The sequence below is a fragment of the Rhineura floridana genome, chromosome 1, assembly GCF_030035675.1.
Source record: "Rhineura floridana isolate rRhiFlo1 chromosome 1, rRhiFlo1.hap2, whole genome shotgun sequence".
NCBI classification, from domain to species: domain Eukaryota; kingdom Metazoa; phylum Chordata; class Lepidosauria; order Squamata; family Rhineuridae; genus Rhineura; species Rhineura floridana.
The window spans coordinates 49,789,286-49,806,904 of NC_084480.1; the positions used below are offsets into that span (position 1 = coordinate 49,789,286).

The 17,619-nt window shown below is 42.5% G+C and overlaps 1 protein-coding gene across 3 annotated transcripts in view; it reads right to left on the reverse strand.

Moving 5' to 3' along the window:
• FCHO2 (FCH and mu domain containing endocytic adaptor 2) overlaps window positions 1-17,619 on the reverse strand; it is a 166,184-nt gene that overhangs the window by 12,006 nt on the left and 136,559 nt on the right. For all 3 annotated transcript variants that reach the window (XM_061621139.1, XM_061621129.1, XM_061621125.1), the window contains 2 exons: window positions 1,847-1,979; window positions 615-814 (listed from right to left, as the gene is read on the reverse strand). In XM_061621139.1, coding sequence (XP_061477123.1) covers window positions 615-814; window positions 1,847-1,979 — 333 coding nt within the window. The remainder of the gene's footprint in view (window positions 1-614; window positions 815-1,846; window positions 1,980-17,619) is intronic.

Here is a 17,619-nt window from a genome sequence, read left to right on the forward strand (position 1 = left end):
AGTTCCTGTGTGTTTAAACACATGGAACCGTCCTAATCATTTGGAAAGTTAGCTGTGGGGATCAGCATTAAAAACAAAAGGGCCTATGCAGAAGCCTCCTTAAGGTTGTTCCTGTGCTGTTTGGACAAAAGTGCTAAGGGAGAGGGGATGCAGGCAGACAAGCTGTAACTAGGGGGTGGCAGGGTTTTGCACTTCGTTTCCATATGACCCATTTGTTTTTAAAAACAGACTCCATTCCCTTCTTACCATGCAATTGGGGAAGTTCATGTTCAATCTCATGGACAATCCTGCTATTGTTTCTAGTCTTTTATTTTTACTTACCAAAAATGTGCTAGACACTGAACAGAACAGGAAAAAGCAATCTAAAATACTGTGAAAATGAAGAATTGTACTAAACTAGAGAACATAGTTCTAGTTAAATTGCCTATGTATTATCTTCTGGGAGCTGTACAGAATCCCTAAAATTAGCACATAATATTAGCACTATGGACTTAGAATTAAAAAATAAAGGGGACATCACTAAAGTTAGGATTGCTTTTCACAATGCTTTTGTTGTAAAACAAGCAGCAACATACTGGAATGAATTCCATGCAGATCCACAATAAAAAAATTACCATTTTGCTGGTGGAAGTGATTGCATATTCATTACGCCTCCATCAACTGGTACCATGACCTGTATATTAGACAGCACAGTTGGCACTGCCATAGAGGCCGGGTTGTACTTGTAATCAACTCTTACATCAGTAGTGTTAATATCGCACTTCCAGTAAGTGGCAAGATTCAGAGGTGTAGACTGGATGCCATTTGAAGATACCTTTGAAAATAATCAAGTAATAACTTTTAGGTTCAATACTGAAAACTATCAAGCTCTGTTCTGCACAACAACAAACTTAAACAGAAGCTCAGTAGGTAAAAAATAACTGCATTACTATAAGAAGTCCTTAAACAGGCTATGTTGCCATGAAATATTTTTGTTTAGGTGATAAAGACACAAGCTGAGGTCATTTATTAACTCTTGGCTCCAAGGCGTCTGTGTCTTTTAATACTGCAAAATTTCTGGGTTGTGTTCATTTCGTCCCGATTCTTGATCCCACCTGGCCAAAAAAGGCAGCAGCTAACATGTTGCAGTAAGGGCAACAGCCAAGAGGAGAATAATTTGGTTTTCAAATATAAGAATTAAAAAAGAAATGGAAGCATTTTACTCACCTGAAGGGTGTTTCTCGGGGGGGGGCACAAGGACACCACTTTGGGGGGAGTCCTAATGCCCACTAGAGAAACCAGAATGTTTCTATTCAGGCGGGCCCCACTTATACAGCAGGTTCCGTTCTGGACTGCCGCCGAAAAGCAGAACCCATTGACGATAATGGCGCGCGACGAGCAAAAACCACCGTAAAAGCAGAACAAGCGCCTTAAAGCGGGGACTTTCCCTAACTGAAAGTCACTGCATTAGCAGAACGCCGAAAGGCGAAGCGCCGTAAAGTGGGGCCCGCCTGTAAGTGCTATGAGGAAAAACAGGCTGAACAAATTAATCAAGGAAATAATCAACTGCTATATTTGCAGCCAGCCAGCTGAAGGGTGTTTCTCGGGGGGGGGGGCCACCAGGACACCACTTGGGGGGTCCTAATGGCCAATAAAGAACAGAATATTTCTATAAATGCTATGAAGAAAAACAGGCTGAACAAATTAATGAAGGAAAGAATCAATTGCTATATTTGCAGCCAACCATAGAGACAAACTAACGTGGTGTAAATTAAAAACTATTAGTCTCATTTTTTTAAACAGGAAATGTATACTTTAGAGATGCTAAAGTTCCCTTTCAAGTCCCACTATAAAAAGAAGTAGTCACCTGATACTTTAGAACATCTACATTATAGTAAGAGGCAGAAGGATTCTGCTCTGATAGCTTTTTGAGGTAGACTGTAACAGCTTGCATGTCCATCCAAAAATCCCTTATATTGGAGTCACTTTGTGATGGATCACTGTTAGGAGTAAAAACACAGGTTTTAACTTTTCTTATATATTGGAAATGTTTTGCAAAACTAGGAATACAGCATTCTTTATCATCTCTTGAGAACTACTTCTACGGATAGGGAGTTAGTTCCAAAAGGTGCAGAGGGCACAAAGAAAAGTCGTTCTGCGCCTTGCATTAGTGTAGTGGTTCCCAACCCCCCCCCCCCGGTCATTTGAAAATTGCTGAGGGTCTTGGTGGATCACTTAATGATTTTTCCACTTAGTGTAGCAATTGTAATGTGCTTTGCTAGATTCTGTATAATTTTTAATTGTATTTGTATTTTTATGTTGTGGGCCATCTGAAGTTTAGGAATCCCTGCATTAGAGCTTTATGTAAGAAAATAAACGAAATCCAAAAAGCATGAACAACCTCTTGTGCTAATGGACAAATGAGAGCTGCTATAGAACCTACATATTACAGCACTTCATGAACTCCAGCATATTTGGAAAACAGTGACTTTCCTTCTGCTCATTATGCTTTGGTGTAGCACAGTGGCTAAGAGACTGAGCTATAATTTGGAAATCTCTGATTTAAGTTCTCCTATGCCCAGAACTCACTAGATGGACTTACATATTCCACACTCTCTTTGCCTCAGCATCCTATCTGCAATATGGGATAATGCTATAAAGATTATGATATAGTAAGTGCATGCAAACATTTTGAACATTTGAGAGTGCTGATTAAGAACATAAGAAGAGCCTGATGGATCAGGCCAGTGGCCCATGTAGTCCAGCATCCTGTTCTCACAGTGGCCAAACCAGGTGCCAGTGGGAAGCCCACAAGCAAGACCTGAGTGCAAGAGCACTCTCCCCTCCTGCAATTATTCCCTCATTAAATGTTAAGTATTATATGCTATTTTGCAAACTGAACTCAGATGTGATAGAGAAGATTACTGCACAAATAAAGGTACAGTATAAATAATTATATTTTGAAGTAGTTGTTCTTCCTATATGTCTTCTTGACCCCTGCCCATTATGGCTTATTGATCTAGCTGACTGACTGTTAGGATGGGTCCTGGAAGTGGCGAATGCGTCATTACATGATAAGGTGGTGCCAGCCACCCTTAAAGAGGTGTTGTGCTACCACTCCTAAAGAAGCCCTCTCTGGACCCAGAGATTTATGACAACTATCTTCTAGTTTGGGGAAAGGTGCTCAAGAAGGTGGTAGTGGCCCAAGTACAGGTGTTCTTGGAGCATACTGATTATCTGGACACATTCCAGTCTGGGTTTAGGACTGGTTTTGGGATTGGCCTTAGTTACACTAATTGGACAAGGAGAATTTGATCCTGTTACTCTTCCTTGATCTCTCAGTGGCTTTTGACACCATGGACCATAGTATCTTTCTAGATCAGCTCCGTAATATGGGAGTTGGGGGCACAGTATCACAGTGGTTCCTGTCCTATCTATGGGGCTATTTCCAAACAGTAAATAGCCTTCTGGCACATATGTTATGAGGTACAGCAGGGCACTATTCTGTCTCCAATGCTATTGAATATCTATATGAAGCCATTGGGAATTGTTATTGGGAATTTTGGGGGAGGCATCATCAGTATTCTGATTAGTCAGCTCTAATTCTCAGTTACAACTTGAGTCAAGAGTGGATTGGTGCCTGGATCCAATAGTGGGCTTCATGTGGGCCAGTAAACTGAAGCTGAATCCCAATGAGACAGAAGCAGTGTGGGTGGGTGTTTCCAAGTTTGGGAATTGGGAAATTTGCTGGTTCTAGATGCGGTTGCACTCTGTCTAAAAAGACAGGTTTGTAGTTTTGGGATGCTCTTGGATCCATCTTTGTCACTGGAGACCCAAGTGTGAAGGAGGGCCTATTACCAGCTTTGGTTAGTATGTTAATTATTACCAACCCTGGAGAGGGGTCCATGCATTGGTAACCTGACACCTGGATTACAGTAGGGCCCCACTTTTTGGCGGCCTGCTTTTTGGTGTTCCACTAATACGGCGGCTTTCAAATAGAGTAAGGCCCCATTCATATGGCGCTTGTTCTGCTTTTACAGTGTTTTTTGGGCACCGGGCGCCATTTTATTGATGGAGTTCCGCTTTTTGGTGTGTTTTGCTTTTAGGCGGAGGTCTGGAATGTAACCCGTCATATGAGTGGGTCCCTACTGTACTGTAACACACTCTATCTTGAGGTTGGTTTAAAAGCTGTAGCAACTACAGAATACTGCAGCTAGGCTTTTCAGTGGGGCTTCCTACCACACATAATACTGGTGCTGAGGGATCCGCATTGGTTGCAGATTAGCTACTGAGCTAATTTTAAGGTGTTGGTTTTGATCCGTTTGGGACCAGGTTATCTCAGATACTGTATTTTCCTGTATAGTCCATCCACATACCTAACTGTGATCTATGAGTAGGGCCTTCCTGACTGTTCTGTGACCTACTGAAGTTTGGTTACTGGGGTTTGAAAGAGGGGCATTTTGTGGAATGAGCTCCCCATGGAGATCCAGTGAGTACCAACTATGTGGTGCTTTCACAGATAGTTAAAGACCTTTCTGTTTACTCTGGCATTTCCTGACTGCTAATATTGAGTCCTTTTTTGGTTCTGGCTGCTGTAGTTGCTGAAAGTATATGATTACCTGGACAGTTTAACTATTATTTATTGATTTTAATAGTTTTATGTATATTATGTACTGCTTTGAGACATATAAATTTATAAATAAAAAACAGGATGTAAATTTTTTAAATAAAACAAAGTATGATGGTAAAAATTGTTGCAATTTACCACCTCTACAATTTCACTCGATATCGTGCTTTGACACAGTGGCTACTATATAAAGTGGCTAGAAGTCTGCTTCCATTGTAAGAGACAGAGAGAAAGCAGCCCAGGTTAAATCTAATTTACTTCAGAGTAAATGCTGCATAAATTATATTTGTGCATAATCCTCTAGAATAAAGCATGCTCTTTTTTAAAACACACACAAACCCCATATCCTGGGGCAAATTCATATTGCCCAGTAAGAGAGACAGCTGGTACAACATAGTAGCTTCAATCATTCCCGTATGTGTCTATTACGTATCAGTTTCTATCAAGTTTGAGCAGCTGCCCATAATGAGCACATTCTGTACTGAGCAAAGTAAGGAAGCCAAGCCAGAAATCGCATGGTCTTTGACGTCTGTATATTAATGTGCAGAGCATGGGAAACAAGCAGGATGAACTTGAACTCTTAATACAGTAGGGTAATTACGACTTGATAGGTATAAATGACACTTGATGAGATGACACCCATGACTGGAATACAGCAATTGAAGAATATAACTTGTTCAAAAATGACAGAAGGAATAAAAAGGGAGGTGGAGTCGTGTTATATGTTAAAAATATATATCCCTGCATAGAAATACAGGAAGAGATGTGTTGGAGATAACTTTCTCCTACAGAAAGTGGAGGAAGCAACCAGAGGATTCTAACCAATAGAGATGATTTGGTGGATGAAGTGGCAGTTACGGAAACTCTGGAGCAAACTGACCACACTATAGTTGAATTCTTGCTTTTAACAGAAGCAAAAGCTGAGAGTAACCATTCGTGCACCCTGGACTTCAGGAAAGCTGATTTTAATAAACTCAGAACAATGGTAACTACAGTTCCACGGTAAGCGGCCCTATGGAGAAAAGGAGTCCAAGATGGGTAGGAGTTTCTAAAAAAGGAATTCTAAAAGCGCAATGGCAAGCAATTCTGTCAAGGAAAAAAGGGGGGAAACAACAGAAGAAGCCAATGTGACTTCACAAAAACCTTAGAGATGACCTGAAAACAAAAAAGGACACATACAGGAAGTGGAAAGAAGGCCAGGCCACAAAGGAAGAGTACAGACAGGTATCACGGAATTGCAGGGATGGTGTCAGGAAGGCTAAAGCTGAGAATGAGTTGAGGTTAGCGAGGGATGCTAAAAGCAACAAAAAAGCTTTCTTCAGATACGTCCATAGTAAAAGACAGAAAAGAAATGGTAGCACAGCTACTCAATGAGGATGGCAAAATGATAACAGATGACAAAGAAAAGGCGGAAGTGCTCAATTCCTACTTTGGCTTAGACTTCTCCCAAAAAAGGGTCTATGACCCTCCCGGGAAATATGAAGTAGAAGGGGCAGGTTTGGAGTGTGAGATTGATAGACAAATGGTCAAGGAAGGAATACATAATCACTTTGAACAAGTTCAAATCAGCAGGGCCTGATAAACTGCATCCTAGAGTATTGAAGGAACTGGCTGAAGAACTCTCAGAACTGCTATTATCTTTGCGAAATCATGGAGGACTGGTGAAGTGCCGGATGACTGGAGGAGAGTTAATGATGTCCCTATCTTCAAAAAGGACAAAAAGGAGGAACCGGGGAACTACAGACCAGTCAGCCTAACATCAATCCCTGGAAAAACTCTGGAGCAGATTATAAAGCAGTCAATCTGTAAGCACCTTGAAAACAATGCAGTGATTACTAGGAGCCAACATGGATTTATGAAGAACAAATCCTGCCAAACTAATCTTATCTCATTTTTTGACCGGGTAACCTCCCTTGTAGACTGTGGGAATGCTGTGGACATAATATACCTCAACTTCAGCAAAGCTTTTCACAAAGTGCCCCATGATATTCTGATTAGCAAGCTAGCTAAATATGGGCTGGACGGAACAACTATCAGGTGGATCCACAGTTGGCTCCAGAATCGTAATCAAAGAGTTCTTATCAATGGTTCCCTCTCAAACTGGGCGGAAGAGTGGGGTACCACAGGGCTCGGTCCTGGGCTCAGTGCTCTCCAACTTTTTTATTAACGACTTGGATGAGGAAGTACAGAGCATGCTTATCAAATTTGCAGATGATACAAAATTAGCACAGCTAATACCATGGAAGACAAAAACAAAATTCAAAGGGACCTTGATAGGCTGGAGCATTGGGCTGTGAAAACAACAGAATGAAATTCAACAGGGATAAATGCAAAGTTCTACATTTAGGAAAAAGAAACCAAATGCACAGTTATAAGATGGGGGATACTTGGCTCAGTAACATGATATGTGAGAAGGATATTGGAATTGTCATTGATCACAAGCTGAATATGAGCCAACAGTGTGATGTGGCTGCAAAAAAGGCAAGTGCTATATTAGGCTGCATTAACAGAAGTATAGTTTCAAAATCGTGTGAAGTATTAGTTCCCCTCTATTGAGCACTGGTTAGGCCTCATCTTGAGTACTGTGTCCAGTTCTGGTCTCCGCATTTCAAGAAGGATGCAGACAAACTAGAACAGGTCCAGAGGAGGGCAACAAGGATGATCAGGTGACTGGAAACAAAGTCCTATGAGGAGAGACTGTAAGAACTGGGCATGTTTAGCCTTGAGAAGAAAAGACTGAGAGGAGACATGATAGCACTCTTCAAGTACTTGAAAGGTTGTCACACAGAGGAGGGCCGGGATCTCTTCTCGATCATCCCAGAGTACAGGACAACGGAATAATGGGCTCAAGTTGCAGGAAACCAGATTTCGACTGAACATCAGGAAATGCTTCCTAACTGTTAGAGCCATACGAGAATGGAACCAATTACCTAGAGAGGTAGTGGGCTCTCCAACACTAGAGGCATTCAAGAGGCAGCTGGACAGCCATCTGTCAGGAATGCTTTGATTTGGATTCCTGTATTGAGCAGGGGGTGGACTTGATGGCCTTATAGGCCCCTTTCAACTCTACTATTCTATGATTCTAAATCAACTTATTTAGTGGTTCAGAACAAAACTAGGTTTCTGGGACTAAGAGACCAGTGCAATTTCAAATGTAATCTAAAATACAGGCTGTAGCTGCTCAGGAATAAATGAGGTACACTGTGTGTTGTGAAAGGACAATTGATTAAAAGGCAGTCCTAGGTCTACAAGAAGTTAGTAAATTGCAGAGTGAGTCTCAGATTCCCGTAATGCCTGGGAATCAAAGAACTCTGGTGGAGAATGTATTGCCATAGCTTCAACCTAAAGTTTTCCAGTTTGATATAATATTTCTTTAAAACATGCATTTCAAAGCTGGATTAAATCCTTCCTGAAAAGGATGTACTTAGCATGTTCTGAGAAATTACATTTAAAAAATTAAAATAGATAATAAAACCATCAGATGTTTGCCTTCAAGTAACAAAGTAAGATGTTTGTAATAGCAAACCATCTAGAGGAAAGGTGACTTCTGGACACCACAAATCAGCTAGCAATGCAACTAACTTAATGGGGTAATGAACGCCATCATAGTAAAGGAGAGGGGAAGACTCTGTTACCCATGAAAGAGACATTTGGTCTTACCATGATATGGTCTTTCATGTACATGTAAAGATGATCTCAGGTGGGACAATGAACTCTGCCGTGTGATTGAAGGCAGAAATGACACTGATCAATTTTGCAGGTTTCTAGTCTCTCTTTAATTATAGGGATTGTTGTATGACAAGCCATACAACACACATTTAAGACAGCAAAATTCTACCACACATAAACACCCACACACTCTCTGCTACAGTAAGGAAGAATATAAGCAGCAAAGGTCCCCAGCCCATCAAATTATAGGGAGAGGCCCTGAGATTATCTTTACATGCATGTAGAAGACTGATTCACGGTAAGACCAAATGTCTCTTCTCTCATGCATGTAAGATGATCTCAGGTAGGACATACCAAAGCTGACCCACATAGGGCAGGAAAAAATGAAGCTGGGCTGTCTGTTGGCCTGGTGTATATGCCTCTGAAAGGCTGCCTCAGCCATGGCGTACTTCTTTATTTTATAATGCTTAATAAACGTATTAGAAGAAGCCCACGCAGCCACCCTACAAACCTCATGAAGAGGAGTGTTAAGAGAAAATGCAGCTGAAGTAGCTGTCACTTTGGTGTAGTATGCCATAATCTTTGAAGGTGGAGTAAGATTCAAGGAGAGGTCAGCTAACTCTGTACTGGTCTTAAGCCATCTTGACAGTGTAGACGTGGACACTTTCTTCCCCAAGGGCGAGGAATGAAAGGACCTTGTCCTAGAGATGTAGACCTTTAATGTCCTCTGGACACTCAGCGAGTGCCAATCTTTTTTGGTCAGATGGGCAGGGGAAGAACAGAAAGGAGGAAGAATGAGTTCCTGCTGACAGTAAAAGGAAGACAGAATCTTAGGGCGAAAGGAAGGAATAGCATGTAGAAAAATCCTGTCCTTATGGAAAGTACAGAAGCATTTGTCAACAGATAGAGCATTAAGTTCAGAAACCCTGAACGTGGAAGTGATAGCAACTAGAAATGGAACTTTAAAAGATAGAAGCCACAGAGACAGAGTTCAGAGGTTCAAAAGGAGGCCTTGATGGGGTGTGAGAATCTTGTGCAAATCTTCCCAAAGGTTGGGAAGTGATGCTGAACAGGCAGTGCCGAGACAGTGGTTCTCCGCAAGAAATGCTTCATGAATGGATGAGAACCCAACAACTTTTCAGGAGTCCTGGAAAGAATGGATGACAGACCTGGATGATGCCTAAGCATGTAGGGTCAGAACCATATTAACAGTTCATCTTGTAAGAAGAAAAGGACCTCAGCAATGCCTGCTTTTATGGGAAGTAAGCACTTCATCAAACATAAAGATAAAAACACTGTCCAAGGACTTTCATAAAGACACTTAGTGGAGGAATGTCTGGAGATCATCATGGTGTCGAGGTAGGGTAGGCCCTTCAGAAAACAACCCCTCTCAAGTGCCACACATGAAGGTCCAGCCAGGCTGGGTTCAGGTGAAGTAGATGGCCCTGGGACAACAGGTCCTTCCTAAGAGGTAGACGTCATGGGGCAGAAATTGCCAGACAGAAAATCTTAAGAGAAAAACAGTTTCCATAGCCATTATGGAGCCACAAGAATTGTCGCTCTCTCATTTCTGATATCCTTGAGCTCTCTGGAAAGGAGCGGAATTGGAGGGAACACATACAGTAGCCCTGGAGGCCAAGGGGAAATGAGAGTGTCTGTTGCTTCTGTTGAGGGATCCATGTAGTGGGGAAAAAACCCTCTCAACTTGATGATTTAGACAAAAGGTGAAGAAGACATCTTCCCTCGCTCTTCCCCAATGAACCATGATTGCCTTGAACATTTCTGGATAAGTTTCCACTCTCTGTGTAGGACTTGTTTTCAACTGACCCAATCTACCCAAACTTTTCCCTCCCCTTTTAAGTGCTCCACCATAATGGAGTCCAGGCAAACATGTGCCCAATGAAGCAGAGCTGAATCTTCCACCTGAAGACTCATCAACCTCATGCCCCTCTGGCAGTTCATAAGAGCCTTGGTGGTCATTCTGACAAAAACTGCCTGAAGGGGTCTCGAAGTGGCAACAAAGTGGCAAAGTACTGCAGCCCAGATGGATTGCTTGATGCTCCAACAGACTGATGGAAAGGTGAGTCTCTTCCAGTGACCATACCCCTTGAGCCAACATCCCCTTGCATGACTCCCCAACCTAACTACTGTTTGTGGAGAGTCCCACAAAGCAACTCCTCTTGTGAGACTGTCCCTTCACAGCAATCAAATCAGAGACTGATAAACTGAGTGGGATAGTATCATTTGAAGGTGATGTCCTGAAGCAATGTTGTGCTGGAAAGGCAGCAGTGCCCATTGTAGCGGTTAGGTGGGATGCTCTGTCCATGGCATTATCGGCATTGCTAAGACCAGGAGACCTAGCATGCCTGTGAGTTTCATAAGATCGAACAACAACAAAGGCAGCATGGAACAGACAGCCTGCTGAATCCTGAAGATCTGTTCTGGAGATAGGGACATCATGCTCCAATCCATTCGCATCATGGCCCCAAGACGTTGGATCTGTTGAGAGGAGATGACTTTTCTCTTTACTGATGAGGAACAGGTGATTCTTGAGGTATGCCACCATGACATGGAGGTCTTCCCAGGCCTTGGAGAGGGAGAAGACCAAATCAACAGGTCATCTAGTGAATGCCTTAAAGTCTAAACTGTGCCACCAGTGTGATCACAATCTTCATGAACACCCTGGGAGCCAACGGCAGACCGAAAGGCATAGCCCTGTACTGAAAATGTAGATCGTTGACCACAAATCTCAGAAAGCACCTGTGGGCCCTAAAAATGGGAACATGTAGATAAGCATCCTTGAGTTCTATTGATGAAAGGAAATCCCCCTGCCTCAGCGCCTCCATGATGGAAAGGAGCATCTACATCTGGAACATGGGATATCAAATGAACTTGTTGAGGTGTTTCAAGTCCAGTACTGTCCTGAAACAGCCATCTTTCTTGGGCACCGTAAAACCTGGAGATCCTGAATGGCACCCAGCACCCTGGTCTTTTTGATCAGGTTTGAGAACAGAGGAGACATAAGAAACCTGTGCAGGGAAGAAGCAGCAAATTAAAGATGGGGCCCTGCCTCAAGAGTCTGTATCACCCAATGGTCTGAGGTGATTCTCTTGCCATCTGTCCAAGAGGAGCTGAAGACAACCTCCTACCTGGGGAATAGGAACATGAGAATTGGTGCTTGTTGCCTCTTGATTGGGCTCCTGGGTCCATCCTTGCTCTAGTACTGTTGCTGGTCCCTGGTGTAATTGTGCTGACATGTCCAGAATGGATGAGTGGACTGAACATCTCTAGTTCTTCCTGATGATCTTGTGCCTTGAAAGGACTGGCTAGCCATGTAATGGTGAAACAATCTTCACAATGAATGTTTATCCTCTTTCCTCTTAGTAAAAGTCATCATTTTCATCTTGTCTCTAGACTCCACCAGGACCTTCTCTAGGACAGTGTCATCAAATAGCTTGTCCCCTACATAAGGCTCCAAGTCCAGGTTGGTACGAGCCGTAACATATGCCTCCCAGTGGCATAACCAAAAGGCCATCCTTGTCCTCCTATCAGAGAGCAGGCAGCAAACTACATTGCATCCATGGAAGCATCTGCCATAAATGCCACAGCTTAGGAAATTTTCAATAATAACTTGCGGACTCTAGTCTGATCCTGCTGCAGATCATCCAATGAATCCTCTAACCAAAGAAGGGAAGCCACTGTGAAAACAGAGGCTATCCCTGCCATCTGAACAGCCAAGACAATGGCACCATGAACACGTCGAGGAATCATCTTCCTCTCCACAGCATCCTTAAGTTGTGCATTGGAATCCTTCAGATTTAGGGAGGGGTTCACCAACCTTCCAACAAGGGCATCAATAAGAGGAAGGTGGAGCTGATTTATCAGATGCTGCTCCAAAACATATTTGCTGTGGGAACAGACTTCTTACATTGTAATGAAATGTCAAAATCAGATTTAAGAACTTTAGGTTATAAAAGATGGAAGCTCCAACACCTTGGATTTTGGTTGATGGTCAGGACACGCTGAAGCCACCCAGGATGAAGAAGGAGCAGGAGATCTCCTTATAATTTGCATCAAGAGCATTCAAGATCTTGTATAGTGAAGGTAGATAATGGGAATCCTGAAACAGGTGATTAGAAGCTCTCACCCTCCATGAACAGCATGTGTGAGTCTGTTGCACATGGGGGTGGGTTGTGGTATGAAGACTGATGGCACACCCTGTTGAACTGGAGGAAGAGGCTGCACTGGACCAGTTGCAGATTGCACTAGATTGGTTGTAGGGAATGTCACGATAGACATCTGTTGAATGGCAAGAGACGGTATGTTTATGAGTGGCAGCCAAATTCCCAGAAAGACCTGTCATCAATGCTGTCCTTAATTGGTCAATCATGTGAGGGGTCTGCTGAAGAGAAGCTGGAGGTGGCAACACATTCAAAGTAGATTGTGGGGTTAGACCAGGTCCACGATCAGGTTGGAGAACCTGGTGTGGATCCTGTTGAGGTGGCAGTGTTAGAACTAATAGTATGTGTGCTCTAACAGGTACAGGGGAGCTGTACATTAAATGAGCCTTGGAATCCATGAAGTCCCTAGGAGAAGACTATGTGGAAAATATGGCTCTAAGAGGTGCTAACTGTCCTCCCTTATTATCAGAGAGCTGCTCCTCTGCCCTAAGTAACAAGTGCAGAGCCTCCTGAGAATCTTCTGGACCAACAGGCATGGGTCCCACCCCTCCTCTGTGCTCCTGCCCGCTTGAAAGGGTGAATGAAAAGGCTCCACTAGCTGATTCTCCCCTTTCATGCAGACCTGCTCTATTGAAGGATCTCAGAGCTTGCATGAATAAAATGGAATTATAGACTTCCCAGTCTCCTTCCCCATAGAAAATGAAGATGTCATGGTAGCCCCTGCCGAACTGGCACTAGCCATCATTACACAGAGGGCCACTAAGGGGCTAGAAATGGTGGGAAGCATTGTCGTTGGCAGTGGTTTGGATCTCTTGGAGGGCTCCCCTCATTTTCCTTTTGCCTTCTCCATTACCCAAGAGTGTGACAGACTGCTGCTGATGGATGGGTGAGGTTTATGGGAACAGCTTCATTGAATGTACTAGCTGATGGATGGTGGGCTTAGGAGTACAAGGGATGGTGGAGAAAGGCAACCAAAATAGTGGGTGCAGTTTGAAACAAATGGTGGGCAAACACAAAATGGGGAAGGGAGTAAAAATGGGGAAGAGTGTGTGAAACGGTATAGGCAGAAAGAACTGATCCCTATAGTTAAGGGGAGACTAGAAGACTGCAAAATTGATCAGCATCATTTTTGCCTTCAACCACAAGTGGAACTCACTACCCCACCTGAGATCATCTTATATGCACACAAGAATAGTTGAGCACAACTGTGGTCATTACAGATTTCTACAGATTTATTTAACATCACCAGATTAATTTATGCAGCCCTCTGGACACCATTGCTCTACAAACCTCTCCTCTGGAAATTGCTTTCCATATTGCATGTGTGTGCATGTGTACCTTGAACTCTACATGATGAACTTGGGGGCATCAGAAGCTTCACAGGGAGCTGAAGAGTGGGAGTAGGGAATCCAGGAGAGCAGGAAGCAAAAATCCAGAAATGGCCGGAGACAAAACAGATGGGGTGATTGAAGGGGGAGGGAGGAGCTCTCTACAAGCTATCAGTTCCAATCCAAGTTAATGGATGAGGGGGGAACTCAGGAAGGGGAGCCAAAATGGACAGAGAAATGGAGGAGGAAAGCACAATAAGAAAGACTGGGTGACATAGACTGAACTATGAATTCCACCTGCCACCCAACAGACAAAAAGTTCCACAACCCTGCTCTATATGTTGGTAGGACTAAGTTTACCAAGAAAAAAACCTAGTGGCCAATCCAATGACAATGTTACTCAAGATCTGAGCTCCAGAGTACTCCAAAATGTAACAAAGAGATCATCATCATAGTCCCAATTTCCTTTGCAATTTTTGCACTGGTTTGCATGTGGTTCACCACCACTATTAATCAACAGGAATGGTTTATTGCAATGTGGAGACACACCACACTGTGGCAGTCATCTAGGTAAGCCACTGTATGCTAACATTATGATATGTGGACCTGGTGGCCAATGATACAAGTGCACTGGTTATAATTAATGGAAATTCTTACCGTGAATTTCTCTTCCCAGGGGTTCCTGAAGGGGATTCAGATTCTCAGGATGGCGCCTCCCCCTGCGCGACAGGCAGAGTCCTATCTTCTAATTACCTCACCCAGGGGGAGGAGCCATCCCGTCCTCCAGACCGACTGGAAGAGCAAGGATGGCCCCTTGACCCTCAGTGGAAAAACTCTGTGTGTCCAAACTCATTAAAAGAAAAAAACACAATGGAACTAGGCAGAGAAAAATGACAGAACGTTAGTAAAAAGATAGATTAGATAATGCCATGAAATCCCCAGGGAGGTCCTAACTACCTCCCCCACATGTGGGGTGCTGGCAGAAGCCACTATGAACTAGTGTGAGTAGACTAATGGCACCGGAATGAAGAGGTGGGGGAATGCCCTCCAGGAACCCCTGGGAAGAGAAATTCACGGTAAGAATTTCCATTTATTCCCCAGTGGTTCTTGGAGGGCATTCAGATTCTCAGGATGTACCACAGCCCAGTGACCTCCTGGGCGGGATTCCGGGTGCCAACAAGTCATGCATGAACTACCCTTTGCAACACCCTCCTCCCGAAGGCTGTGTCTGCAGAAGCCCAGGAATTGATTTTATAGTGTTTGGAGGATGTATGCAATGAGGCCCATGTGGCTGCTCTACATATGTCCTCAATTGGGAAACTCCCCTTAAAGGCAGCGGAAGTGGAAGCCTCCCTCAATGAATGGGCTGTGAGTCCCCCCAATGGTGATTTCCCCAGAGTCTGGTAGACCTGAACAATTGCCTCCTTGAGCCACCTGGAGATGGAAGAAGATGAAACCTTCCTTCCCCTGGTATCCCTGCTAAAGGAAACAAACAGAGCTTTGTTTTCCTGAACCCAGAAGTCCTATGTAAGTAAAAACGGAGGGTTCTGTGCACATCCAGAGAATGCCAGGCCCTTCCTTGGAAGAAGTGGGATTAGGACAGAATGATGGGAGAACCACCTCCTCCGCCCTATGAAAAACGGAGTTAACCTTAGGAATAAAGGATGGATCTGACTTCCGGGAAGGATTGCTTCGCTTGTGCCTGCCTCTGAGACGAGCTCTCGTCTCAGAGGAAGCTTTTTCAGTTTTAAAACCAGTCAAAAGGTGTTTTTTGACTGGTAAAAACTTTCTCCCAGGCAAGGGAGAAACGAAGAGATCATCCACAAGCTTCGTTGTGTTTGTTGGGGGACTTGAATTCATTAGGATTGCCTATCAACGAAGGACCAGCCAGCAACGTCGGACGGAGCCAAGGAATTTCAAGCAAGCTCAAACTGATTAAGCGAGACGTTTTTCTTTTCTTCAAAGAAAAACAGATTTTAACAGGCAAGCATTCTTCTTTCTATCCTTATCATTTGGCTTAAATTGTTGCAGTAAAAGAGATTTGTTAAAAGAATCAGCAGTAAAGAATCCCTGGATGAATTATAACTTTTCTCTTTTATACACGGAATTAAGGCAGAAGGAAATCGAAATAGCTTATCTTTGTTTTTATTGCAAAAAGCTGGCCTGGAATTGAGAATTATAAAGATACAAACGGATGAGAGATATCTAATCTGAGGAGAAAATTTTTGATTTATATGAACTTTTGAGTATTATATGTCTGGGACTATTTTTTCTGGTCTACTTCATTTTGACGAATCTGCTTGTTCTTTATGCCACTAACTATTTGGATGCTGTGAACTAAATTTGTTTTGCATTCTTGGACACATAAGAGATAAGGCAGTTTGTGCTGTCTACATTATGATGTCATCAGGTTTGGAATATTAACTCCTTTGTTGCTGGAAAAAGAAATAAATTGCTCTTTGCTTGGGAATAGTGCTATATTGGAAATGGAAGGGTTTTGTTTTTTTCTTGGTTTTAAAAATGACAATTAAGAAAGTGGCTGAGACCCTGGAAGTAAATATGTTTCAGAAAATAATGGATGAGATTGAGATAACAAAACAAGAACTTAGACATGGCAAACAAGAGATGAAAATTGAATTTGGCAAAATGAAGCAGGAGCTGAAAGAAATAGGGGATTTTATGATAGAGGAGGTTGATGAGATCAAACATATAACTAGACAAGCAATAGAAGAAGAAAGAAAAATTAAAGGGAAGATCCAGGTCCTGGAGATTGGAACAGATATATCAAATGTGGAACTGGAAAAAGATTTGGAGTTTATGGACCTTAGAGATAAAGATTACTGTTTGGAATTCAGCGTTGTCCCTGAAGAAATTGATGAACATATCAGAGATAAAGTTATCAATGTGTCAAAAAAAATTCTGGACTGGAATGATGTGATGGAGCTTGAAATAGATAAAATTTATAGAATTAATTACAGATATGTGACAATGGAAAAACTCTCAAGAGATGTGCTAGTGCATTTCGTAAAAAAGAGGAAGAGATATGACTTTACAACAACATTTCAGTAACACATTCAGAATTGATGGCAAGGAAATATTTGTGAGGAAGGAAATTCCCATCAGACTCTTATTATATGACTATGACTATGACAGCAAGATTATTATGGATGCAAGGATGGAAGATGGAAGATGCAATTAACACTGATAATGGAAGAATGGCTATTGAAATTACTGGACCTAGCAGACTTGATGAGATAGATTAATCGACATGTTTATTTGGAGAAAAATCGATGGATATATTTCTCAAGGACTGGAAACCTCTCTTTGACTTTTTGCGGAAAGAATAAAGTGATGTTAATGAGATTTGATGATTAATTAAGATAACTACTGGAGGAAAGTGATTTTGTAATATATTAAGAGACAGGTTTGTTATATATTATAGACCTATAACTGATCTGCGACAAATCGGAAGTCAACATTTTATTTTATTGTATTAGTTATTAATTTGTTTTTGTTTTGTTTTGTTTTGTTTTTTGAAACTTTGAATAAAAAAAAATTAATGAAAAAAGGAATAAAGGATGGATCTGTCCTCAGGACAACCTTGCCCTGATGAAAAATACATAGCTGTGGATCGGACGACAGGGCTCCTACTTCTGCGCACTGATGTGATAGCCACTAGAAAAACTGTCTTGAGTGTCAGGAATGTCTCCTCACATGTAGCCAGTGGTTCAAAAGGGTAACCCATCAAGGCGAAGAGTACCCAGTTCAGGTTCCATGTAGGAAACCTATGAATCACTGGAGGATTCCTCTGCCCCACACCTCTGAGGAAATGTCA